The sequence below is a fragment of the Mustela putorius genome, unplaced genomic scaffold, assembly GCF_011764305.1.
Source record: "Mustela putorius furo isolate JIRA1106 unplaced genomic scaffold, ASM1176430v1.1 tig00004033_pilon_pilon_pilon, whole genome shotgun sequence".
Classification (NCBI taxonomy): Eukaryota; Metazoa; Chordata; class Mammalia; order Carnivora; family Mustelidae; genus Mustela; species Mustela putorius.
In genome coordinates this window covers 8718546-8741436 of record NW_025422169.1, presented here as the reverse complement: position 1 = coordinate 8741436, position 22891 = coordinate 8718546, and the positions used below count along the sequence as shown (strand labels likewise).

General features: G+C 49.9%; 2 protein-coding genes across 8 annotated transcripts in view; one reads left to right on the top strand and one right to left on the bottom strand.

Annotated features, from left to right (window-relative positions):
* Positions 1–2652: 2652 nt before the first annotated feature.
* Positions 2653–22076, bottom strand: LOC123389788 (collagen alpha-1(I) chain-like). Its single transcript, XM_045072356.1, has 3 exons — positions 21997–22076; positions 17832–17979; positions 2653–4584 (listed from the first exon to the last, which is right to left on the bottom strand). The coding sequence occupies exons 1-3, from the start codon at positions 22074–22076 to the stop codon at positions 2653–2655; spliced, it is 2160 nt and encodes a 719-aa protein (XP_044928291.1).
* ZMYND11 (zinc finger MYND-type containing 11) overlaps positions 2663–22891 on the top strand; it is a 113198-nt gene continuing 92969 nt past the window's right edge. For 3 of the 7 annotated variants that reach the window (XM_045072347.1, XM_045072349.1, XM_045072343.1), the window contains exon 1: positions 3173–3345. The gene's annotated coding sequence lies outside the window, so the exon portion shown is untranslated. Of the gene's footprint in view, positions 3046–3171; positions 3346–22891 lie in introns of those variants that run through there. The other 4 variants (XM_045072345.1, XM_045072344.1, XM_045072346.1 and 1 more) reach the window with 4 other exon arrangements.

Below are 22891 nucleotides of genomic sequence, written 5' to 3'. Positions count from 1 at the left end.
TTCCTCGGCCCCCATTTCTTACAGATGTATTTATATACACACATTCTCCCAGTTTGCTTTTTAATTTTACTTATACAGTCTTCCCACTTACAAAGGTATTTTGCTGTTGAAAAAAACATTCTTGTTGGGGGCGCCTGAGTGTCTCAGTCAGTGCGGCAACTGCCTTTGGCTCCGGTCATGATCACAGGGTCTTGGGATGGAGCCCCGCATCTGGCTCCCTGCTCAGCGGACAGCCTGCTTCTCACTCTCTCTCTGCCTGCCGCTCTGTTTACTTGTGCTCTCTATCTCTCTGTCAAATAAATAAATAAATAAATAAAGTCTTTATAAAAAATCCTGTAAGTTGAAAATGCAGTTGCTATTACTTTAAATCAGAAGAAACGCTATCAGTTCTGGAGCCACCATTCATGAAAAACACTGGAATGGACCTGTTTACTTCACTTGTTTATTTTACTTAAGGTGATACAATGTAACACTTTCTATTTACCTATTTCTCTATAATATGCTGTTCATCTGCATTCCTGAAGCTTTTTCATACTTATTCTGCATTACATGCTTAAGACTACGTTCTCAAGTCAATCTTTAATGCAAAAACAAGAAGGTAACATGAAACATAATAGCAAGGGCAGAATAAAAGCAACGCATTTCCGTGGCACCTGCGTGAACACATTGCTACATACTAGCAAACCAGAAACACACCGAGGTCGGGACTCAAGGGAGTCCCCAGCATTGTAACTGTGAAGTATCCCTCTCCACCAGTCCCAAGACACCCGAGTTGATCCTCACATGTGAACAAAGCAGGAGGGAGGGTGTTAGAAGACCCCTCTTTATAAAGGGTCAAAGTTGTAACACCAAAGGGCATATTTTAAATTTGGTCTGTATCTGGTTTTGACTTACAGGATTCATATATTTTTATACAGCCAAAGTTATCACTCTTACCTTTTGTGATAAAAACCATTGCTTTTGCTCTTAGGATGGTCTTCTCCACCTCCATTATTACAACTACCCACCCACAATTTCTTCTAACTATTGGAAAATGATTTTTAGTTTTTACAATATTTAGGTCATTGGGTTCTTCTCAGTGTAAGGTAAGGATGTAATTTTTTTTTTAAGATTTTATTTATTTCTTTGACAGACAGAGATCACAAGTAGGCAGAGAGGCGGGAGTGGGGGGCAGGCAGGCTCCCGGCTGAGCAGAGAGCGAGATGCGATGTGGATGCCGGGTGCCAGCTGGATCCCAGGACCCTGGGATCATAACCTGAGCCTAGCCGAAGGCAGAGGCTTTAACCCACTGAGCCACCCAGGTGCCCCATAATTTATTTTTTAAAGAGACGTATTTTCCATATCAATTTGTGAGATAATTCATGTTTTTTCTATGTAAATAATACCTCTTAAAGCAGAAACTGGAAAAAGTAGTCTGCTGATCAAGCCAAGCATTAGGTTCAGTGTAGAAAATGCTGGTGGAGTCTGGAAAGAACTAGGGCTGTTGTGGGTCCTTTGTTGGGTGGTGCTAAGTCTTTGAAACATGTGCTCATTGATGCAAAGTACACTTCGTGCCCTACCACTTTTCCTTTTCTCTGATACACTTGCCTTCTCTTTGCACTCTTGCAGGTAATTTCATGCTATAACCTGAGTTGTGTGCAAGTAACTGTTTTGGTCTTCTGGGCCTTCCCCAAGTCTACACCCCAAGTTGTTGGCCCCAAACCACTGGCTCAGACCACATCCCCCCCTTCATATTCACCAAGCTAAGGAAATGAGGTAAATAAACCTGTTCTGGAGGTAACATGGAACCAAGGGCTAAATTCTAGGCAAAACAAATAGGAAATCCGGGAATAAACTAACTTACATTAGATAGAATGAGAGATAGTGTCTGGGTACAAACATTGAGATGATGCCCGTACAATGAATTGGAGAAAAATGTGGAGTTATGCGGTCACTTCTTTCCTAAAGGTAAGCTTCCTTTTATACTTACATGAATTTGTCTTACTTGAGCAGCCTCCATGAAATACACAGAACCATATGGTCTTATATTTTATAAATGACTTCATTTAAAAAAAGAAAAGATAATTTACTTAAAGCTGTTCATTGCTAGAATTCCCGGCCCAGCATTCAAACCAGGTAGGGCTTGGTTTTTTCTGACACCTTTTCACCCATCTGTTGTATTTTAATGATATATTTATGTGTAAAATGACTTAACATTATTTCGCGACATGTCTTGATCTAACCAAAAACTCTCTGAGATGTATCAGAAGCAGGGCTGCGTTGAAAGGTTGTTTTCTGGACTGGGGTGCATCACAGAACACCTGTGCAAGTAGTGCCCGTTTCTAAATTCTCCCTCTTACAGAGCAGCTGGATTGGAATCCCGAGATTTCCTGCACAGTCTCTTCCCAGTGATTTTCAGGTGCGTATGCCCAAGGAGAACCAGAGTTAGAAATCTGGGTGGACTGGTCTTCCTCCCGAACCCCCAGTGGAGAAAGGCCATCAGGGAAAATACGTGACGTCTGTCCATACCCGTCCGCCTGTCTCTGAGGCTCAGTCAACCGTACGTCGGGATGTTCTCTCGCTAGATGCACAGCTACCAACGAAAACGAGAGAAGCCGTTTCTCCTTGCACAGATTTGTGCTGCTTCTGCCCAGCGGATCCTGGGCGGTCCCGTCATCCTGGCGGCCCCGCGTGTGCGTGCTTGAGCCGGGGACCCTGGCGCCTCCTTCTCTCTGACGATCGCAGTAACGAGACCTCCCAAGCCGGTTCCCGGTTCTGCTCACCCGCACCCTGACGGCCGCCCGGGCGCGGCAGCTCGGCGGGCGCACGGCGGCGCGGGGCCCGGCCCACCCGGAGCGGACGTGGGCCCGCATCGCCCCCGGCCCCGCAGGTCCGAGCCCGACGATGCTGCGAGCGCCGGGAGCTTTGTGCGCTCGGCTCCCGGCTCCCGCGCGCCCGCACGTACGTAGCCTTCACGTGTGTGCCGCTGTCGGGTGCATGTGTGCGGATGTAGGAATATGCTGAAGCCGATTCGGAGTCGGGCGCCGAGGACGGGACGGAGGGAAGGTGGGTGTGGGCGTGCGCGGCGCCGGCCCGGCCGGGAGGGAGCCGGAGCCCGCGGCCCGCACCCCGCGCCCGCACCCCGCGCCCGCGGCGCCGCCGGCCCCGCCACACAATAAAGTCCGGGGGCGGGCGGAGGTGCAGGAGGCCGGGCCGGGCGAGCGGCCGCCCCGCGCACACACCGCCATGTGAGCGGCGCCGCGGCCTCGCAGGACGCAAACTTTCCCCGGCGGCGGCGGCGGCGGCGGCGGCGGCGGCGGCGGCCCAACTTCCCGCCCCGGGCCTGCCGCGCGGCGCCGAGACCCCGTAAGTGCGGGCGGCGCCCGGCCCCCCGCGCCCCCGGCCGGCAGCCGGGCCACCGCCTTCCCTCCGTCCCGGGCGGGCGCGCGCGGGTCTCGGCTTGTCAACATGGCGCCCCTGAAGCGCCGAGCCGGGGAGGGCGGCGGGGAGCCGGGGCGTCCGGGCGGGGGCCGGGCCGGGCGGGGCGGGGGGCCGCAGCGGAGGCCGGTCCCGCGGGGGAGCCGCCGGGGAGCCCGCGGAGGGGGCCGGGAGGCGGGGAGGCGGCGCGCAGGCCGGGAGGCGGGGAGCGCCCTCCCCCCGCGCGCCCCGCAGGCCTGGGCCCGGGCGGCGGCGGCGGCGGGAAGGAGACGGCGCGGCGGCGGGGCCGGGCGCGGAGGGGGAGGGCCGGGCGCGGCGGCGGCGGCGGCGGCGGCGGCGAGGACCGGAGCATAATGGTGGGAGACTCGGCCGCGGCGGGCGCGGGGCGCGGGCGGGGGCGTCGGAACGGCGGCGCCGTCGCTTTGTGGAGCCCGGCCCGGCCGCCGCGTCTCCGGTGCGCTCGCCGCCCGCCCTCCCGCCAGCCGCCCCGCGCGGCCCGCCGGGCTTTGTGTCGGCGCGCGGGGGCGGCGGGGCCTGCGGGGGTCCCGCCCGCGCCCCCTCGCCCGCGGCGGGCCCGGGAGGGGCGGGCCGGAGGCGGCGGCGGCGGAGGACGAGGACCGCGCGGGGCCTGCTCGGGCCGGAAGCCGGGGAGTCGCGTGAGCGCCGCCCGCCGGGCCGGCCCTTCCCGCGCGGCCAGGCCTGGGGCCCGCGGGTCGGGGTCCGCCGGAACGCGGCCCTGTGAGTGGGGGAGGGCGGGGGCGCGGGCGCCGGCGTGGCTCGCCGTGGGAGGGCGGCGGCCGCGGCCGGGCAGGGCGGTCCGCGGGCACCCAGGCGGGGCCCGTTGCGCGTCCCCTGGGGCCGGGCTCGGCGGCGGCGCGGCCTGCGCCTCCTCAACAGGTCCTCGCGGGGCCTCGGCGCGCGGTGCGGAGCGGAGCGGCGGGGCCGCGGCCGCGGGGCTCCTGGGCAGGCCCAGGCCCCCCGCTTCCACGTGCACGGCCGCTGGCGGTGCGCGCGGGGCCCGGGGGCGGCTGGGGTCCGGGGGGTCCCGGGGGCGCCTCGCAGGTGCCAGGTGGCCAGTGCGGGGGCGGCGGCCAGCGCGCTGGAGCGGCCATCGGGCTCCCCGGGGTTTGGGTCCTGGGTGCTCGGGTGCCCCGCATCCCCCCGAGCCTGCTGGAAAACAGTGTTGAAAAGCAGAAAGTGAAACGCTAACTTGTTTTCGTTTCAGCTGAGACTCGGAGTAGTTGTAGCTGCTAATCGTGGGATGCGGAACCTTTTCAGGTCGGGGGGGGGGGTGTCCTCGATTCTAATTCACGGTTGGAAGTTAGCAAGGAGACAGTCTTGCTGGTGCTTCAGAAAGTTTCAATGCTTTTTGGGAAGCAAGGTCACCTTTGTGATTTTTCTGAGTTCTCATGTGTACAGTACGGAGCGGGACTACGAATTTGTGTTGAGGCGTGTTACTGTCCGCGTCTTTGGCCGACTGCCGCAGGTTACACGGATTATTTTGGGAGACTCTATAAGATGGCTAGGCTGGAGAATCCAAGACCAGAAGATGTGGGATGTGATTGTGACAGAATGAATACGGGCTGTTTTCCTTGCTTAAAAACTCTACCTGCGGTTAACAGGATCTCTGTCTTTTACATGGTACTTTTGCCCGTAGGTGTTGTGCAGGTGAAAACTGAGTCTCCCTTTTACATTCTGTAAAGTGGGCAATTCATTTTTGCAGTTACCGGTTATAAGGTGTTTAAATACACACATTTGTAGTTGCTTTACAAAGAAACATCACTGGACATGCTAACGTTCGCTCCAGAGCTCACCCTGAGTATTCCCCGGACACGGTTCTGTCAGGGCTTTGGATGTCCTTTTGCTCGGGTGTTTCCTTGAACTGACACGTGTTTCTGTCAACTCTAACCCTTTTGTAATTCTGCCCCTTTCCTTCAGGGGTGGTTCAAGATCGTGCATAATAGAGACACTTAAACCCTTTGGCATATTTGAGACATGAATCGAAATGAAGAATTTTAGCATTTGTGTTAGAGGTATCTACTTGCTGTCCTAGTAATGCCTCAAGAGATAAACCTCTGGTTGTCCTGTTCTTTCCCTACCTTTACCTTCCTTCCGCTGAATTTTAATGGGAGACATCATTTAAGCAAAGAGGTCGTATCTGGGGGGGAAATCGAGTCAAGGGTCAGACTTGACCTTATGGTAGTTAAAAACTTTTCACTGTTTGGAAACCTTAACTTGCACTTAACACTGACTTTTTTAAAACAGGGTGATTAGATTTTTTTTGTCCTTTAGATTAGAGAGGGAGCACATAGCAAATGACTTGGAAGACTGACGGCTTAGGTCTGAGTCTCTTCCCTGTCATTGACCAGCAAAGGCACAGTGGCAGATTACTTAAACTCTCCGTGTCCTATCTGGAAATCAAGGACAGTAGCTGTACCAACTTCATAGGGCTATGGATGCATGGGTCACTATTAGACTGATTCGGTTCCGTTGAATCCGATTCATTTGGGTTGATGATTGAAACGTGCATGGAAAGGAGCGGTCCTCTGAAATTGCAGCATGGAATGCTTATGCGTGCCTTGGTTACTAATTAGTGTGTGTCGGAGCATACCTCTGACTCCTCCGTGTGTTCACGTTCCTTATCCCGGAGTTAGAAAATAAGCATTTGTTATATTCCTCTAGACTTATTTACTTGAAGCAGTTTTTAGGATCTTTTTGTCATTACTTTTTTTGCTTTTATTCTCTTTATGGGTAAAATACATGTAACAACATTTACAGTTTTAATTCTAAAATGTATTGTCTCATGGTATTAAGTAAATTCACACTGCTGTGCAGAAATCCTCAGCATCCGTCTCCAGAGCTCTTTTCATTTTGTAAGACTTAAACTCCCTACTTTGTAACACGCACTCTCTTCCTCCCTCCCCCGGTGCCCAGCGCCCACCGATCATGACCTGGGATCTTGATGAAGAGTCTGGGTAACTGAAGCGGGTAGTGTAAGAGTTCTTATTTTACCATTGGGTATCAGCGAATCTTCTCTTTTCCCACTTTGTCATCAGGTTCTATGTTTTGTATTTACTTAAGCAGGAAGACTTTCTGAAAAAGGAATCACTGCTTGTCCCCTTATTTTGATCATTGTAAAATTCATAATCCCTCACCAATGATTTTTCTAGGAATTTTGACAAAAAATAACGGGTTTGAGTTTAATTTCTACCTACCTGTATTTCTTGCACAACAACTTTGAGTTACTTTTTTGCAGTGGCATTGTTAAAATTTCAGAACGACTTAAATCTGCTCCGGTGCAGTGATTATGTGGAGATTGGTAGTGATCTGAAGGTTCTCTGTTTCTTCAGTGGTCTGTCCTTTGGTCTTGGTTTTTTGAAACGTTTTGGTATTCAGGAGTTAGTAACATAAATGAGTATCATGATACTGTGTACCACATAGTGTATGTGCACCACTCTTTGCCATTGTGCAAAGCTCTTCACATATGCTGTTGCACTGTTAGGAACCCTGTGTGTCATCATCTTAAGAGCACAGCATTCTTCCTTTGAGTTGTGGAAGGCCCCACCCCCACCCCGCACACCTCCATCCAGACACACACTCTGCGAAGTGCACCAGCTAGTAGCTTTGTGATAGAACTTGCTCTGTAGAACCTAAGAGTTTGAAGATTCCTCTGATAAGAGGTAAAGTGATAGAAACAAAGTTTAATGGGATGGAAATAAAAATAAGTCTAAATATCCAAGAGTATGTTTTGTTTTTGTTTTTTTAATAATCAAGTCTTAGCTATAGTATTATTTTTTAAGATTTTATATATTTATTTGACAAATCACAAATAGGCAGAGAGGCAGGCAGAGAGAGAGAGGGTGAAGCTGACTCCCCGCTGAGCAGAGAGCCCGATATGGGACTCGATCTCAGGACCCTGAGATCGTGACCTGAGCCAAAGGCAGAGGCTTAACCCACTGAGCCACCCAGGCACCCTTAGCTGTAGTATTTTACACACCTTGTACCGCCTTAAGGGAAAACCTCATTGCACTATGTGTGCCTGTTAATAATTTTCTACTCAGGGGGCACCTGGGTGGCTCTGAAGCCTCTGCCTTCAGCTCCGGTCATGGTCTCAGGGTCCTGGGATCGAGTCCCGCATCGGGCTCTCTGCTCAGCGGGGAGCCTGCTTCCTCCTCTCTCTCTGCCTGCCTCTCTGCCTACTTGTGATCTCTCTCTGTCAAATAAATAAATAAAATCTTTAAATAAAAAAAAATTTTTCTACTCAGAAAATTCTTAAGAAGTTACTTAGTTTTATTGTGAAAATGCTGTATAATACCTAATGTGCCAAGTCATTTACAAGGGCAAATAGTCTGTATATTGGACATTAAAAAAAATTTGTGTAGTTCATTATGTACTGGTAGGGACATTTAGGAAATTGTTAGATATAGATACTTAAATTTGTAAAATTGAAGTAAATATCTTTGTGGAACAGGGAAATATTTAGACATTTAACTAATATTTTATTGTACTTTTAAATGATATTTTCTATTTGATAGCTAAAAGGCTAAATATTTGCCTAACTTTACATGAAATTAAATTAAAGGAATACTGTTAAATCCACATTTTAAAGACATCATATGGCTTGTCTGTTCAGATGAGAGAAGTCCGATTAGCAGATCCTGTTGTGTTGGGAAGCTGTGTCTTGATGAAAACTTGTGTGGTGTTTTATTTATTTTGGAAACTGAATAATATTTATAGTAGATTAACTAGTTTTGTTTTAAATCAATGCTTTTGTCATTCGTTACTCTGTAATTACTGATGCATAAGATTACCTTAAAGTATTGTGTTTTCTTTTAATAGGTACAATATGTTTTAATACCTTGAGTTCATTCATTAAACATTGTTATTTATGGAAACTACTGTGTACTAGACACTTGCCAGTTAACAGTTACTGAAACAAGGGGAGTGTGGCAGAAGAAAGTGTGCAAGTGCTGTGGGACAGTGTGTGTGAGTTACACTATATTGCATTTAAATTATGAATACTTTTGAGGGTTTACACTGATTTTTTTTCCTTTTTAAGATCTGTTCATTTTAGAGAGAGAGAGTACAGTGGGAAGGAAGGGCAGTGAGAGAGAGGGGTCACGAGACAGGCAGACTCCCTGCTCAGCATGGGAGTCGGGGGTAGATCTCAGGACCCTGAGATCATGACCTGAGCTGAAATCAGGTCAGATCCTTAATTGGTTAAATCACCCAGACGCCCCTTAACACTGATTTCAAATTTATTCTGATTTGTCACTTTGTGATTTTATTAAGCTTGCCACTAAAAACAACTTTATTGTGATTAATAATTTTTTATGTCCAGATATTATCTAAACATTTAAGTGACATGTAGACCCACTTAAGATTTTTAATATTTTCTCCAGTTTAACTTATAGGTTAAGCAAATCTAAAATATAAAGAGAGAAGAATCTTCTTCCCTACTTAGGCATTTACTGTGTAAACACAGAAGAAATATATGCATAAAATTTTTAATGGATATGTTGAGAGCTTGTCTCCTAATACTAATTCTCACAGTTGGTAATAAAAAATGCTAAGTTTTTTAAAATCAGGAAGATACTGTCATTTATAGGAAGAGAATCTGTCATAAGTACATTTTAACTTGTATCCATATTAGGTCCCTTGAGAAGCTTGCCTGAGAAGCAGTTCCAGAAAGCTGGGTTTCTTTGTAAACATCTTGTTTGAGGCAGTACAGTTTTTTTAAAAAAAGGGTCACTTAGTGGGGCGCCTGGGGAGCTCAGTGGGTTAAACGTCTGCCTTTATCTTAGGTCGTGGTCTCAGGTCCTGGGATCAAGTCCTGCATCAGGCTCTCTGCTGGGGGGGGGGGGGACTCTCTCTCCCTCAGCCCTTCCCCCTGGTTGTGCGAGCTCATATGCGCGAGTGCGCTCTCTCTCTCTCAAAAAAGTAAAATCTTAAGAAAAAGGGGGGAGTGTCAGTGAGCACCTGCTCTACCTGGCAGTTGTGTTCTTGCTTTAATTTTTGCAACAGCCCCATGAGGGGACTATTACTGCGGTAAGATGATGTGAAGAGTTATGTTGTTATAACAGTTGTGAGTATCTATAGTTTACAAGACCATGGACCAGAGGGTTCAGTGAGCGGTGCGGGAGGTCACACCGAATAAATACCTGATCAAGTGGGTTTTGAGTTCAGGTGCACGGCTAGCACGCCTGTATTTTACTTGGCTGCTGTTTCCCTCAAACCCGGCAGCTACCGGGTCTTTGTACTGATGTATCTGCGTCCTCCAATGTGCATTTATAATGCTGCCAGAGCACAGAGTAGTCAAAGAATGTAACTATGTCTGCTCTCCTTGCAAGAACTAGGAGGTGGGAAGAGTCCTAGGTACCTCCTGTCAGATCGTCCAAACGCAGAGTTCCTGCTGTCCTTTCCCTGGTAACAACAGCTCGCCAACTACGGGCAGCAAGCCTTGGTGGTCGGCTCTTTGTCCTACGGCTACTCTGGGCAGCCCGCAGTGAAGGGAACTTGGCACAGGTGTTGGGGAACCTACGGTCTCCATCTTGATCCTCAGGTATACAAGAGAAAGGGGAGCATTTTCAGGATAAAGTCCAGCCCTGGAGTGTTCTTGCTGTAATAGGGGAGGGCATTGTCTTGAGGAAGCTTTTAGCATTCTTTTTGCGGAGTGAGTTCAGCTTGGGTGGAAGTAGCTGATTTCTTGAAAGTAGCTCTGAGGCTGAGGCTTCAGAGTTCAGTAGGTGTTTCCTGTTCCCTAAAATAAACGAATGTGAGTGGCGTACGGTGGAGAGAGATGAAGTGAGCTGTAGCGCGCACGGACCTGGACCCTGCTGCTCCTCCGAAGGGATGCTGGGATGGGGTGTTAAGTCCGGTTTTCTAATTTAATAGTTGTGGCAAGATTTTTAAGAAGTTTTTAATGGAGGGTAGACATGGAGAAGGCTCTGGGTGGGGAAACTGTCTCATCTCAAAACCTATTATGAAGTTCTTAGGCTTCTTGTAGATTCTTGATTTACCTGCCTGTTGGTGGTTTTTCCGTCTCTGAGCTGCACCTGAGAATACGTCCTGAGTCTGCAGTTGCACATCTACTTTCACTGCTCCGTCCTTCCAGTAGGAACAACTGAGATTAATTTACTTGCGATTTCCGCTGATACGGCATTTAAAGGATTTTTCAGGCATTTTACTAATCATTAGCGGTGGTGTCTTTTTAGATTGTGGAGGATCTAACGTTCAAGGTGATTCATTTCTCTTTTGTACTTTTTTTTTTTTAAGATTTTTTTTTTTATTTTTGAGAGAGACCGCATGAGTAGGAGGGGCAGAGAGAACTAAAGCAGACTCTGCGCTGAGCTGGGAGCCTGATGCGGGATCCGTCCCAGGACCCCGGGACCGTGACCGAAGCCGGGATCAGGAGTTGGACGGTGAACTGACTGGGCCCCCGGGCACCTCTTTCTTTTGGACTTGTAATTTAACATTTCTTATGTTTAAAAAAATCACATTTAATATATAACATAAAAATACTGTTGTCTTTTATTTTGAAATGCCTTCTTTTACTCTTCTGCACACCTAAATTCTAGATACACATAATCTTAGGAAGCTTCTGCTTGTGATGTGTATTCATGTTGGATTGTTTCAGATAAGAAGCTTCGGTTCGAGTCATTAGAAAGTTAAATTTTCTTTTCTTTTTCTTATTTATTTATTTATTTGACAGAGAGCACAAGTCAGCACAGAGCAGGCAGAGAGAGGGGGAAGCAGGCTCCCTGCCAAGCAGAGATCCCGATGCGGCACTCGATCCCAGGACCCTGAGATCATGACCTGAGCCGAAGGCAGAGGCTTTAACCCACTGAGCCACCCAGGCGCCCCTAAATTTTATCTTCTGACGGTGACTGGGTGCAGTGTTCAGTCTCTGTTACTTTCAGATGACTTAAGTTGAGCAACCACTAGGCCAGTTCCAAGCTGGGCCGTCTCCCGGTGGTTGGTTCCACAGAAGCCAGGAGGTGTAGCTCGTCGGCTTGAAAGGGGAGGCAGTGGCCCGGGCAGCCTCCGCCTGTGCTGGTTGCCGGTGCGGGCACAGCCCCGTCCACACTTTGTCTCCTGCTGCTGTCGGTCCTCTGGCTTTTTCTACTTGTCCCTCATGTGACAGACACAGCTTTTACACTGTGTCCTCACATTTTCTAATCTGTACACAGTAGTCTGGGTTTTAGATTATTAGATACATTCGAAAGCTGTAGGACTTCCCGCTGTTTAAATTGCATTTTACATGGAGTGGCTTTTTTTTTTTTTTTTTTTAGATTCTATTTATTAGAGCACGAGTAGGGGAGGGGGCAGTGGGAGAGGAAGAAGCAGACTCCTGCTGAGTGTGGAGCCCCCAGGCCCTAGGATCATGACCTGAGCTGAAGGCAGACGCTTCACTGACTGAGCCCCCCCGAGGGCCCCTACATGGAGTGTTCTTGGGAAGGTCACCGTGAAGAGCAGCATGGGAAACGGTGGGCGGGCGTCAGCAGTAGGAGGTGGTATTTGTTCGAAAGTCAAGGTTCCATTTCCTAGAAGGGTCTCAGTACTGGAGATAATAGGGTCACAGGAAGTTGACTTACGGGGAGCCATGGAGAGAAGTTTGAATTCTGCCAAATGAAATGCTGACCTGAATGCTGGCCTCCTGCCGCTGGGCGGCCACTGGCTCTGCTTGGGGCCTCTTCCCTGGGCCGTGGCCTGGGCCCTTGAGCAGGGAGTGGAGGTCGCCGGGAACCCTCCTCCCCTCTTCCTGCTGGGGATCTGATCACCTGGCCCGCGGGCTCTTCTGGAGTCTACTCTCTCCTGCTGGCCCCAGGGTAAAACTTACTTCAGCCGGTAATTCTGTTGACCCTTTCAACAGTGATTTATTTTATTTTTTTTAAGATTTTATTTATTTATTTGAAAGAGAGAGAAAGAGAGAGCAGGTCAGCGGGAGAAGCAGGTTCCCCATGGAGCTGGGAGCCTGATGCGGGACTCGATCCCAGGACTCAGGGTCCTGACCTGAGCCCGAGGCCGACACTTAACCCACTGAGCCACCCAGGCACCCTAGTGATGTGTTTTTTAATGTGCCAGTAGGACTGGTTGTATTTTAACACTGTAACGTTTGCTTGGGCATCCACCTCCAGTGCTGGCGTCAGCTCAGAATGTACTGTCTCTGGGCATTTTTGTTCTTGGCCGAGTTTCATCTTCTGCACCTCACTGCCGACCCTCGGTGATCTGTCCCCTCCGTTTAGCTGCTTTGGCCTCTGCTAGTTCTTGTATTGCTTGTTACTGAAGCGCTCCCCTGGGGTCATCTTCCAGGTTCCAGGCCTGGGAGCCCTAAGTGAAATCCCTGCGTGGTCGCGAGCGTAGGCGAGAGAACCTGCTTTCTGGCTTCGCTGCCTGCGCGGTGGAGGTGCCGCACACTCGTGTGGCCCCAGATCCTCCTGATCGCTCCTGTCTACTCATCTTCTACTGCCCAGTGCGGCGGACTTGCCTGAGCGAGAGAGGGCCTGTGCGGGGCGTCCGTGCCTGGGCTCTGCAGACAGTCCTGCCCTCCGCATGTCCTCAGTCCTTCCAGACACAGCAGCCCAGGCGGTCACCACACATCAGGGGAAATGTGAAACGCGACCAAGCCTTCTCCTGCCGTTTTCCCGAGATTACAGGAAACACATTGTAACCAAATTAAAACTTGAATTACTTTAGAAACAGACATTGTATTAAAGTAACAGGAGTTTGGCAGTTTAGCTGTGGAAAGTGCCAGGTTTGTTGGCAGGCTTTGTCGGTGTCTGCGTTGCCGTACACTGTGCCGTGGGAGTTGGGCAAGGTTCCGGTCGCTTCCCTGTGTCATCAAATAGTTAATACGTTTTCACAGCTGGTGCACACGCTGATGCATGTACCGCGTCCGTTCCTCGAAGACCGTACAGGAAACACGTGCGGACTGTGTGTTACTCAGTCCTTCTCGGAGGCCGGACGTCCCCATCATGCTGCTCACATCTACTTCCGTCGGTTCTGAAGACGGAATGCTGATTTGTCCTTATTCAAGCTTCACGTTTGCCAGTACACAGTCTGCAGATTATGACAAATCCTCTTTCAAAAAAATGCAAGAAATTAACCCTTCTGGTGGACTTCGCGCGGGCTGGTGTGTCGCCGTGTAATAAATGAGGGGCCACTTGGCGGTGATTTCCAGCGCAAACATCGTGTGCCCTATTTCGTAGATTTTTAAGTTCCTGAAAGACCGTGATCGTGTCATTTTCCCGGATGAGCGGGAGGTCCTGAGAGGAGCGCGCGTGGCGGAGCCGTGTGCCTTCTGCCCGCGGCACCTCCGCCCTGGGCCTGTCTGCCCGCAGATAGAGTGGACGCTTTGCTTTTCTTCAGATCCAGCCTTCAGTGTTTGCGTTACAAAGTCATAAAAATGACTGTTTAAAGCATTTCAAAAGTAAAGATGACATTTTATTACAGTTGATTATTTCTCTTCACCATAGTCCTGTGTGCTGTCTGGTCGCCGCAAACACTGAATTCCCCAAACGGGACCCTTTGCCTCTGGGGGAAATACTGGCTTATGTTCCTGCCCGCCCTCTGGTCACATCTTAGTGACCCAAAATGCCGTTTCCATGCTACAGGGCCATTAGCTAAAATCTCTGTAAAAAAGCCAGTCTCAGTGCTGAAAATGTGTTCTCCGTAACCCTTTAATTGCATAAAATTGCCTGCAGATTTAACCTTTTAGGGCTGCGTGTCCCTTTTTGAAACCCACCAGCCAGCCAGCACTGGCTGAGGAGGAGTCGGTGTTGTCCCCGCCTCAGGTGCCGGGATTGTAGACCGCCCTGGCTGGCAGCCTCCGAACGGTGCTGTCCACGACACTTTTTGATCTGTTATCCTCTCTGGGTCCACGAATATTGCTGCATTTCCATCTTCTGTAGAAGTTCCTTTAGCACTTTCCAGACTGGCTTCAGGCACAAATGGGTGCATCTTCTCCCTGGTCCTGGGTGAAGGCCCGGTAGCCAAAACCGGTGCCTGAACTATGCGGGCCTGACACCCGTGAGACCGCCGCGGGCTGCTGGGCTCAGCACGGCATTTCAGCACCGCGCTGGGCCCATTCACACCAGGAGATCACCAGCACGCAGCACAGAAATGCGAAAAATGTGGCAGTAGGTCGCCTGCAGACAGACAGTGTTGACAGTGAGCGGGAAGAGAGGCAGCCCAAGGTTCCCCTGCAGCTGGGACGCAGCCGGCACCGTGTCTTGTCCCGAGCGATGGCCTGGATTTTAGCAAGCAGGTGAATTCACAAACGTGCGATCTGCACATAATGAGAATCCGTGCCGATTTTCGTGTTTGTATCTTTTAGTTCATCCGAAACTTCACAGCTACACGTGAAGTATGAGAAATTTGCTCTTATTTTGACTTCTGTTAATTGGATACTTTTCCCTTCTAGTTTTCTGAATTTAAAGATAGAGAACACAGAGCAGCACTTGTGTATAAGAGGGTAACACGTTAAAAAAACAAAAAAACCAAAAAAACAAACTTGAAAACATGTTTGGCCTCCTTGGCCGTCTTAAGCAGATTGAGACAGGATACAGTGTTTGCACCGGTGGTTTTGGTTGAACGTGAGCAAGAGCCGGGCACCAGGCTGGCCGGAGTCTGCGACTCTTGATCTCAGAGCTGTGAGTTTGAGTCCCACGTTGGACACAGAGATGCCTGTAAGAAGACCAAAGAACCTAGAAAGGCTAATTCATCCCCGTGGCAGCCGGGACATAAAAACCCTACCCTTCATTCAGAGAAGAGCTCCTGTGCTCCTAGCCGCACCCTGAGAGGGCGCCCTCGGGGTGCTGGTCTCATATTCGATGGGCAGACATTTAAAAGTTTTTTTAAAGGGAAAGGGAATCTTGAGAAACGTGCCTACTGAAAGAGGGGAGTGTGTCGGTGACAGGTGAGCAGTGAGGGGACAGACTGTTCCATAGTCAAGTCCATACATTTAAGGTGCATGACTGGTGTGTAAAGTACGTTTGCTCCCCGCGGACCTGCGGCAGCATCTGCAGACGGGAGGGCCCAGTGCTGACTCTCCTGACAGCCCCCACAGCATAGACCTCGGGTGCGTTAGAGGGTCTGAGGTTGGGACCGCTGGGGCAGGACAGGCAGGTGTCCGTGTGCGTGCCGACGGCCCTGGCTCAGCAGGAGAATGCGTGTGTGTGCTCTCTCTGCTCGGTTGAAACAGGAACTGTGTGTCACCTTGCTTTAAGGACATTTTAATGCTTAAAAAAATTACTTGGAAGACTTACACATCTTTAAATTTTTAAAAGTTTTTAGGTTCCAGTGTAGTTAACATACAATGTCATATTAGTTTCAGGTACCAAAGGTAAAGATTCAACAAATCTTATGTGTCTTGTTCTTAAATAAGGATAAACTAAGTATTGTTTCTTAGCATTTTTTTTTTTACCTACTTTGAGTCTTGTTACAGTAACTTTTCCAAAAGCTTTTTTCATCGTCCTGTGATTAATTTCTTAACATAAAACTGGTAATCAGACATATGCATACTGTAGTTGAAAGGCCCTTACTTAAAAAAAACAAAACACCCTAGTGCGCTCACCTTTAGGTAGTGTGAAAACCATAAATTTAGAGGCAGACGAGTAGCTCATATTCCTTTGAGAGCTTTGGTATAGTTTGTTCTGCATTTTCATAAATTTCCATGATGTGATTCAGAGTCCTTATTAGTAAAGGCATAAGGAAGTCTGAGTCAAATTAAGAATACAAACAAAAAATACCTTTGTATTAATATTTTAAGTTATGTAGGCACAGATCTTTTCGTTGATATTTGAAACTTGGCAGGATGTAATCTTTGATACTTTTTGCTGGCAGAGGACGGGAGGGTATTACAGAGTTTAAGTTTTCTTACACTGAACTTTATAACTTATGCTTACTCACTGTTATTTTCTGTTAAGCATTACCTACTATGGGAATGCCTGGGGGCTCCGTCAGTTGAGCATCTGCCTTCTGCTCAGGTCTTGACCCCGGGGTCCGGCGATTGAGACCCCTGTCAGGCTCCTTGCTCAGTGGGGAGTCAGCACCCCCCCACCCCCCGCTTATGCTCTCTCTCTGACAAATCAGATCTTAGGGGAAAGAAGGTAAGCTGCTGTGTACAGTATTGAACGTTTGCTAGTAGGCTTCGGGAGCTGCAGGGAAATGATTTAGATTTTTTTCCTTTAAAAGGATTATTTATTTATTTATTTATTGGACAGGGATCACAAGTAGGCAGAGGGGCAGGCAGAGAGAGAGGAGGAAGCAGACTCCCTGCTGAGCAGAGAGCCCGATGCGGGGCTCGATCCCAGGACCCTGAGACCATGACCCGAGCCACAGGCAGAGGCTTAACCCACTGAGCCACCCAGGCATCTCTAGATTTAAAATATATGGCAAAATGTTAATTATTGAGGCCTGGCAGTTGGTGTAATTCTACTTTTGTGTCCGGCTCCTCACTTGAGTGAGAGGGTGTGGCCTTTGGGTGCTGTGACTCGTTAAGTGCACAGTTAATTGGTTTCTAGCACATTCTTGAGGTGGTGCTGTCCCTCCTCCCCATGCTGTCCCTGCGGATTGGCCCATCCTGGATGTTGCCCGTGGGCCGAGGCCCGTGGCCTTCTGTGTCTGCACGTGTCCCCGAGTGCGCCGTGGTGAGGCTGCTGCGCGGGTCCGCGCCTCCTTCCTTGTCACGGACATGGGGTCGACGTGATGCTGCGTACACGGTGGTACCCGGTGCACCACGTGTGGGTTGGATGCACGTACGTCGCGCGGCGGGGTCACCAACAGCTCCGCCGGCTCGGGGATCACAGTTTCTCTTGTGTGCTGAGAACGCTGGCCGCGCGGCCTCTCCACAGCGTTCGGGTGTGATGCGGGGTCGGTCGCTGCTGTCGCGGCGCTGTGCCTTCTACCCCAGAACCCGGGTGTCTCCCGACTGGACGTTGAGCCCGTGGGACCAGCACCTCGCCGGTTCTCTTTGTCATTTGCTGAGGAAAAGTGCTGGGTCCCGGGCCAACGGCTGTCCCCTCTCTCGAGAAGCTGCTGACTGAGTTGGAAAGTGGCTGCGTCGGCGGACCTACGGGGCCCGACGGCTCTGGCTCGGCCCGCACTCGTGCGGTCCCGCCGTGGGCGTCCGTCTCCGTAGGGGTGCCGGGTGCCGTCTCCCTGTGGCTTCATCGCGTTTTCCTGATGACTGATGGTGTCGGGCGCCGCGTGCTTCCTGTTCACCGGTTGTCTCCGGAGAAGCGTCTCCTCGCGTCCTGACTTCTGTTCTGTGATTGCCCATGTGTGAGTTGGGTTGTCTTTTTAACAAATCTAAGATTTTTTTATAAGTCACGCATAGAAGTCTTTCATCAGATATCGGATTTGCAGATACTTGGTCCCTTCTCTGGATTGTCTTTTCGCTTTAGCGATGGTACCTGTGAGGCTCGAAGCTCCCAGTTTGCACGAACCCCTTCGTCCTGGCGCTGGGGCGCGCTCGCCCGCTCTTCGCACCTGCCGGGCCGGCCGGCCGCCGCGGGCTGCGTTTCAGCAGGCACCTTGCCGCGAGCGCTGTGGTCCATGGCTCTGAACACACAACATGCGTGAACGTAAAGGCAGAAGTGATTTGGGGTCACCGCCACCTGCCCTCACGAGGCCGCTGTGCCGTCTGGGGGCCCAGCGGCAGGGTCGGAGCGCGGGGACGGCCCCGCGGACACACGGAGGATTTCGCGAGGCTCTTCCGTTTCTGCCAGTCTGAGAGGCGGGAGATGGTTCATTAAAATGGAGTGGGTTCCTCTTTGCGTAGATTTCTGTGAGCACTTGGGACTAAATCCGAACTTTTTTATCTTGTTCCATTAATCTCTGTCTTTTCGTGTGCTAGTATCCCCTCTATGGTAATTATATTTATTGATGATTAACTATGTGCTCCTGCTAGGGCTAGCTGTTTTCCTTTTTATTTTCCTAATGAAGTTTTATAAAAATGTTTTCTTGCTCCAGAAAAAATAACTTTGAGTATTGTAATTGAAATTGCGTTAGTTTATAAATTAACATAGGAATAATTGGCATTTTGATGATATTGAGTCTTTCTACTCAAGAACATGATCGATCTTTCCATATTCAATTATACATTTATGTTTTTCAAGAGCATTTTATAATTCTCACCATATTGGTTTCTGTCAGATATTTCAGTTTCTTTTATCTTTTGTTTCTGTAAATGGGATGTATTTTTGTATTCCTTTTAACTTTATTGTTCATGTATATGAAGGCGTTGATTTTTATCCCATTTTTATTAAAGTATTTTGGTTGTAGTTTTGATTAATTTCTCTTGACGTTTCTGGATGCATCGTCACACGGTCTGCGTCGTGAGCAGAGACCGTGCTGCCCCCCGGACTCCCAGGCTCTCTTCTTCGGTTGTGCCGGCCGCGTCCCTGCATGGGACAAGACCCCACTGTAGTACTCAGGAAGCGTGGACGTGGCGAGGACCCATAAGTCTTTATTTTAGCGGAGAATTTTGTAGGATTTCTTCGGTAATGCTGGCTTTGCCGCCACAAACGTGTGTGTGTACAGACAGCGTCCCTCGGCTGGTGTTTCCGCGTGAATGGGTGTTAGACTGTCGCGCCCGTTTCCGAGGGGACCGCGTTCTCCTAACTCTACTCACATTTATTATGTTCGTGTGTTTTCCGATGTCGAACCATCACCTCATTCCGGGAAAACGACGTTTATTTTAATGTGCCGTTTGGGTCTGCTTGCAAAAATCTTATGTAAGGTTTCGGCAAGGATATCCATGCGTTTGCACGTCTTGCTCATTGCTTCTGGAAGACGTTTTTGTGTTTCCGAAGTCGGAGATATTCCCGCTCCGCCGTCAGCCTTCTCCTGCGCTCTGCCGTGGCCGGCGTCTGCCGTAGGGACAGCGCTTGGTCCCCGGAGCCCCCTGCGTCCTGTGTTCAGTCCTTCTCTGCCGCGGCACCGGGGGCCCGGGTCTTCGTGGCTCTTAGTTCTCTGCGACGGCGAGTGTCCTCACTAAAACCCCGCCGCACTCGCTGATCCCTTGAGTACTTACGGAAGGGTGTGTTGAGACGGGCTTTCCTCGGAAGCTCGAAGGCCGCCGCCCGTCACTTCCCGGCCTGCTCGCTGTGGTTGAGAAAGCAGACGCGACCCACCGGGCGGCCTCTCCCCGCGGCGGCGGCGACCTGGACGCGCTGCTGGCTGCCCCCCGGCCCCCGCCGTCCCCGTGCCGGGCGCCTCACGGGCCCTCCGCGCCTGTGCCGGTCCCGCGAGCCTCTCCGGAGTCACTTGGTGCCACTGGTTGTTCAGAGCGCGGGTCGCCCGTCAGTCTGGCCTCTGGTCTCCTGGTTTGCGTGTCTTGTCTTTTGGTTCTGCCTTACGGGACGTCGCCTCGGCTTCATTTTCTATTCCTTCAAGGGAATGTGTTATTTATCATCCTGAAAGTGTTCTCGGTAGTCAGGTTTGCCCTGTTCTGTTTATGGGTTCACAGATGCAGTTCCTTTTCGGGCTGTGGTGATCTTAGATGTGAGGATTTTGAACATCTTTACTGTTTCTGCATTTCTGTTTCACCCTCTTCTGGGTGCATGAAATGACTTTCTCTCTTTTACTGAGAAGCGCTTCTCCAGTGTCTGGCGATCCTTGCTGTCTGTCCGTATGGAAGGGTGAGGCACTAGCGCCCAGTGAAACTGTGTAAGGCTGTCGTGTAGGGATATCAGGGGCCTGATGGCTGTTAGGTTTCCTCAAATGCCAGTGTCCAGAGGTCGTTTCTCTGAGGCAATTTAATTCCTCCAGAAAGTTCTCATTTGGGTTCTTGCCTGAGCCTGAGATCAGGTACCTGAAGTTTGTCGATGGAAGGAGATGCTGGGTATTTACAATTCATCGAGTAGATTTTTATTTAAACGGCCGTTTGCAGTCTGTATCTCCGGGCTCCCTTCTTGTTACTGGCTGTGCTTTCTGGTTCCACATACTCAGAGCCCGTGTCCCGTTTGCTCAGGGATGGGGAAGGGTAGAATCTGACCAGCCGATGGTGCGACAGGTGCGCGAGTCGAATTGCTTCTCCTCCCGTCTGTTACATCAGGCCCCTTACTCGGCATCCCGATGACCCCAGTACCTGCTGCTTCCTGTCCCCGCTGCGTCGGGACTTGTAGGCAGGCGGCTGGCTTCTCATCATTACACGCCTGTGTAAATTTGATCTCTGTGTGGCCAGAACATTCGTAGTTCCTCTTTTTCCTGTGTGTGTGTGTGTGTGTGTGTGTGTGTGGAGAACACGTTTATCAAAGATGTTGTTTGGTTTTGTTTCTTTTAGAGAAGGGGGTAGAATAAAAAAGTCTCTATTTTGCCATCTAAGGATTATTTTCTTAAATCTGCTTCTGTTGCCACCCCTGCCCTGCTCACGCTCACGACCCTCGCAGTGGTTGCCTGCTGGAGTGTGGACGTCTTTGCTGGGTGGTTACTCTGCCCTTTGGACCCTGCGTGGTGTGATCTTTGCTTACTTGCCTCTGCACAGTCCAGCCGCTGTCGCTTCTGTGTCCCCTTCCCAGGTTGCCCATCGTGACCTAAAACATGTGCTTTCCCTTTGCATGATTGGTTCCTTTTCATCAGTCAGGTCTTACCTCAGGTAGAATCTCCTTAAATGTTCTGGGGGGGTTGGGGTTGGTTAGGTTATGCTGCGGTAACAAGTGACCGCCACATTTCAGTGGCTCAGGAGGACAGTGATTTCTGCTCGTCCGACTCCTCCCTCACAGACTGGCTGGGAGCTCTGCTCTGCACGGTCCTCATCCTGGGACCTGGGGAGACACTACAGCCACCATCTGGAACGTGGTCATTACCCATGGCATAAAGAAAAAAAGGCACAGCAGATCATAGATTCTAAATCTTCCAAAATAGAATTGGCATAGGTCCTTTTTACTCTGAAGCCATTTGCTAAATCTGGTCCCGTAGCCGAACCTAGTTTTCGGACAGTGGGGAAGTGCGGTCCTGCCAGTGTGGGGACGAGAACTACAAGCATTTGGTGAACAGACACGAAGGACTGCCACGCGACTTGACCAGCCAAAGCAGAGGGAGCTGCAGTAGGCCGGGTTCTCCAGAGAAACAACCAGTAGGTTCATGCGTGCCCACAAGTGGAGATATATTGAGACGGCTCTGCTGTGTTTATGGAGGCTGGGAGTGGGGCCCCAAAATCTGGAAGCTGGAGACGAGGAAAGCTGGTGCTGTGCTCCCAGCCAAGTCCAAGGGCTTGAAAGCCAGGGGCGCTGATGGTGTAGATCCCTGTCCCAGGTCAGGAGAGGAGATGAGATGGCCACCTTAATAGGCAGGAGGAAAAAGCACTTTCTTCCTTCCTCAGCCTTTTGCTCTGCCCAGGCCCTCCGAGGATCGGGGGCGGCCCACTCACCATGGGAAGGGAAATCTGCTTTGCTGAGTTCACGGATTCAGGTGTTAATCTCACTCAGAGACCGTGTCTGGCCGGCCACCCAGGTGCCCGTGGCCTGTGACGCTGACACACACAGTTAACCATGCCCAGACCCTCCCCATGTCTCCTTCACAGGACTTGGCACGGTCCAGATTCGTCTCGTTTGTGTGTTTCTTGTCTGCCCTCACCTTCCGAATTGTCCAGAGTGGCCCAAATCGCTGGAGTGGTGCTTGGCAAGGAGCAGGTGCTCAGAGACCTTGGACGCCATGAAAGTACATCATGAAAGCATTTTCTGTTGAAGAGACTTGATCGTAGAGCTGCTTCTCTGTTTTCTTTTATGCCCATTAAACAAAATTAGGCTTTTAGTGCAAACTGCTGTAGACAGCTTGTGGTAGTTTTCTTTAATATCAAAGAATTAATGTTTAGGTATTCAAGATATTTTAGAAAAAGAAGTGAAGAAATCACCTCCCGTCTGCAAAGTAGTGGATGGAGCTGGGGGTATCGTTCTCATCAAAAATAAGTCTGAGAGAGACAGATGCCATATGACTTCACTCAGGGGGAATTGAAGAAAAAACAAATGAGGAAGGGAAAAAGAGAAAAAAACTCTGAACTACAGAGAACACACTGCTGGTCGTCAGCACGCAGCGGGTGGGGGAAGTGGCTGGTGGGGAGGAAGGCGCACCCGTGACGGCGGAGCGGAGATTCGCTGCATTGTACACCCGAAGCCAACTTGACACCGGGGGGACAGAAATTGAAAACTAAAAAAATGATCTCAATAGAAAACAAAATTATGGCAAAAATATAAAGTGTGTGCTTGTAATTTCATAAATTTTGAGTGATGACATCAATTTATATTACAGGTTAAAAAAATCTCCTTGGCTCAACAACATGAAAATGCAAAATTAGGGGTGTTGTCGAAAAGCAAATACTTTCACCTGTTACATATTTTCATGATCTACGGGTATATCTTTGCTCTGTAAGGAGAGAGACACTTGTGTTCTTTTTAATCAGTTTTATGTTACAGAATGTTAAAAAGGAAATCTTTCAGTCTTCTCACTCCTTCAGCCGTTGACCTCTTCCAGT

What these genes read in the sequence shown, in the direction of transcription:
- LOC123389788 (XM_045072356.1), bottom strand. Translation starts at nt 22,076, where the DNA reads ATGGCGTCCAAGGTCTCTGAGCACCTGCTCCTTGCCAAGCACCACTCC. An exon ending in CACTCTGGACAATTCGGAAG is followed by an intron (nt 17,980 to 21,996) that starts GTGAGGGCAGAC and finishes TTGTGTGTTCAG; the next exon opens with AGCCATGGACCACAGCGCTC. An exon ending in GGGAGCTTCGAGCCTCACAG is followed by an intron (nt 4,585 to 17,831) that starts GTACCATCGCTA and finishes GTTTTCCAGCAG; the next exon opens with GCTCGGGGGGATGCGGGGCA.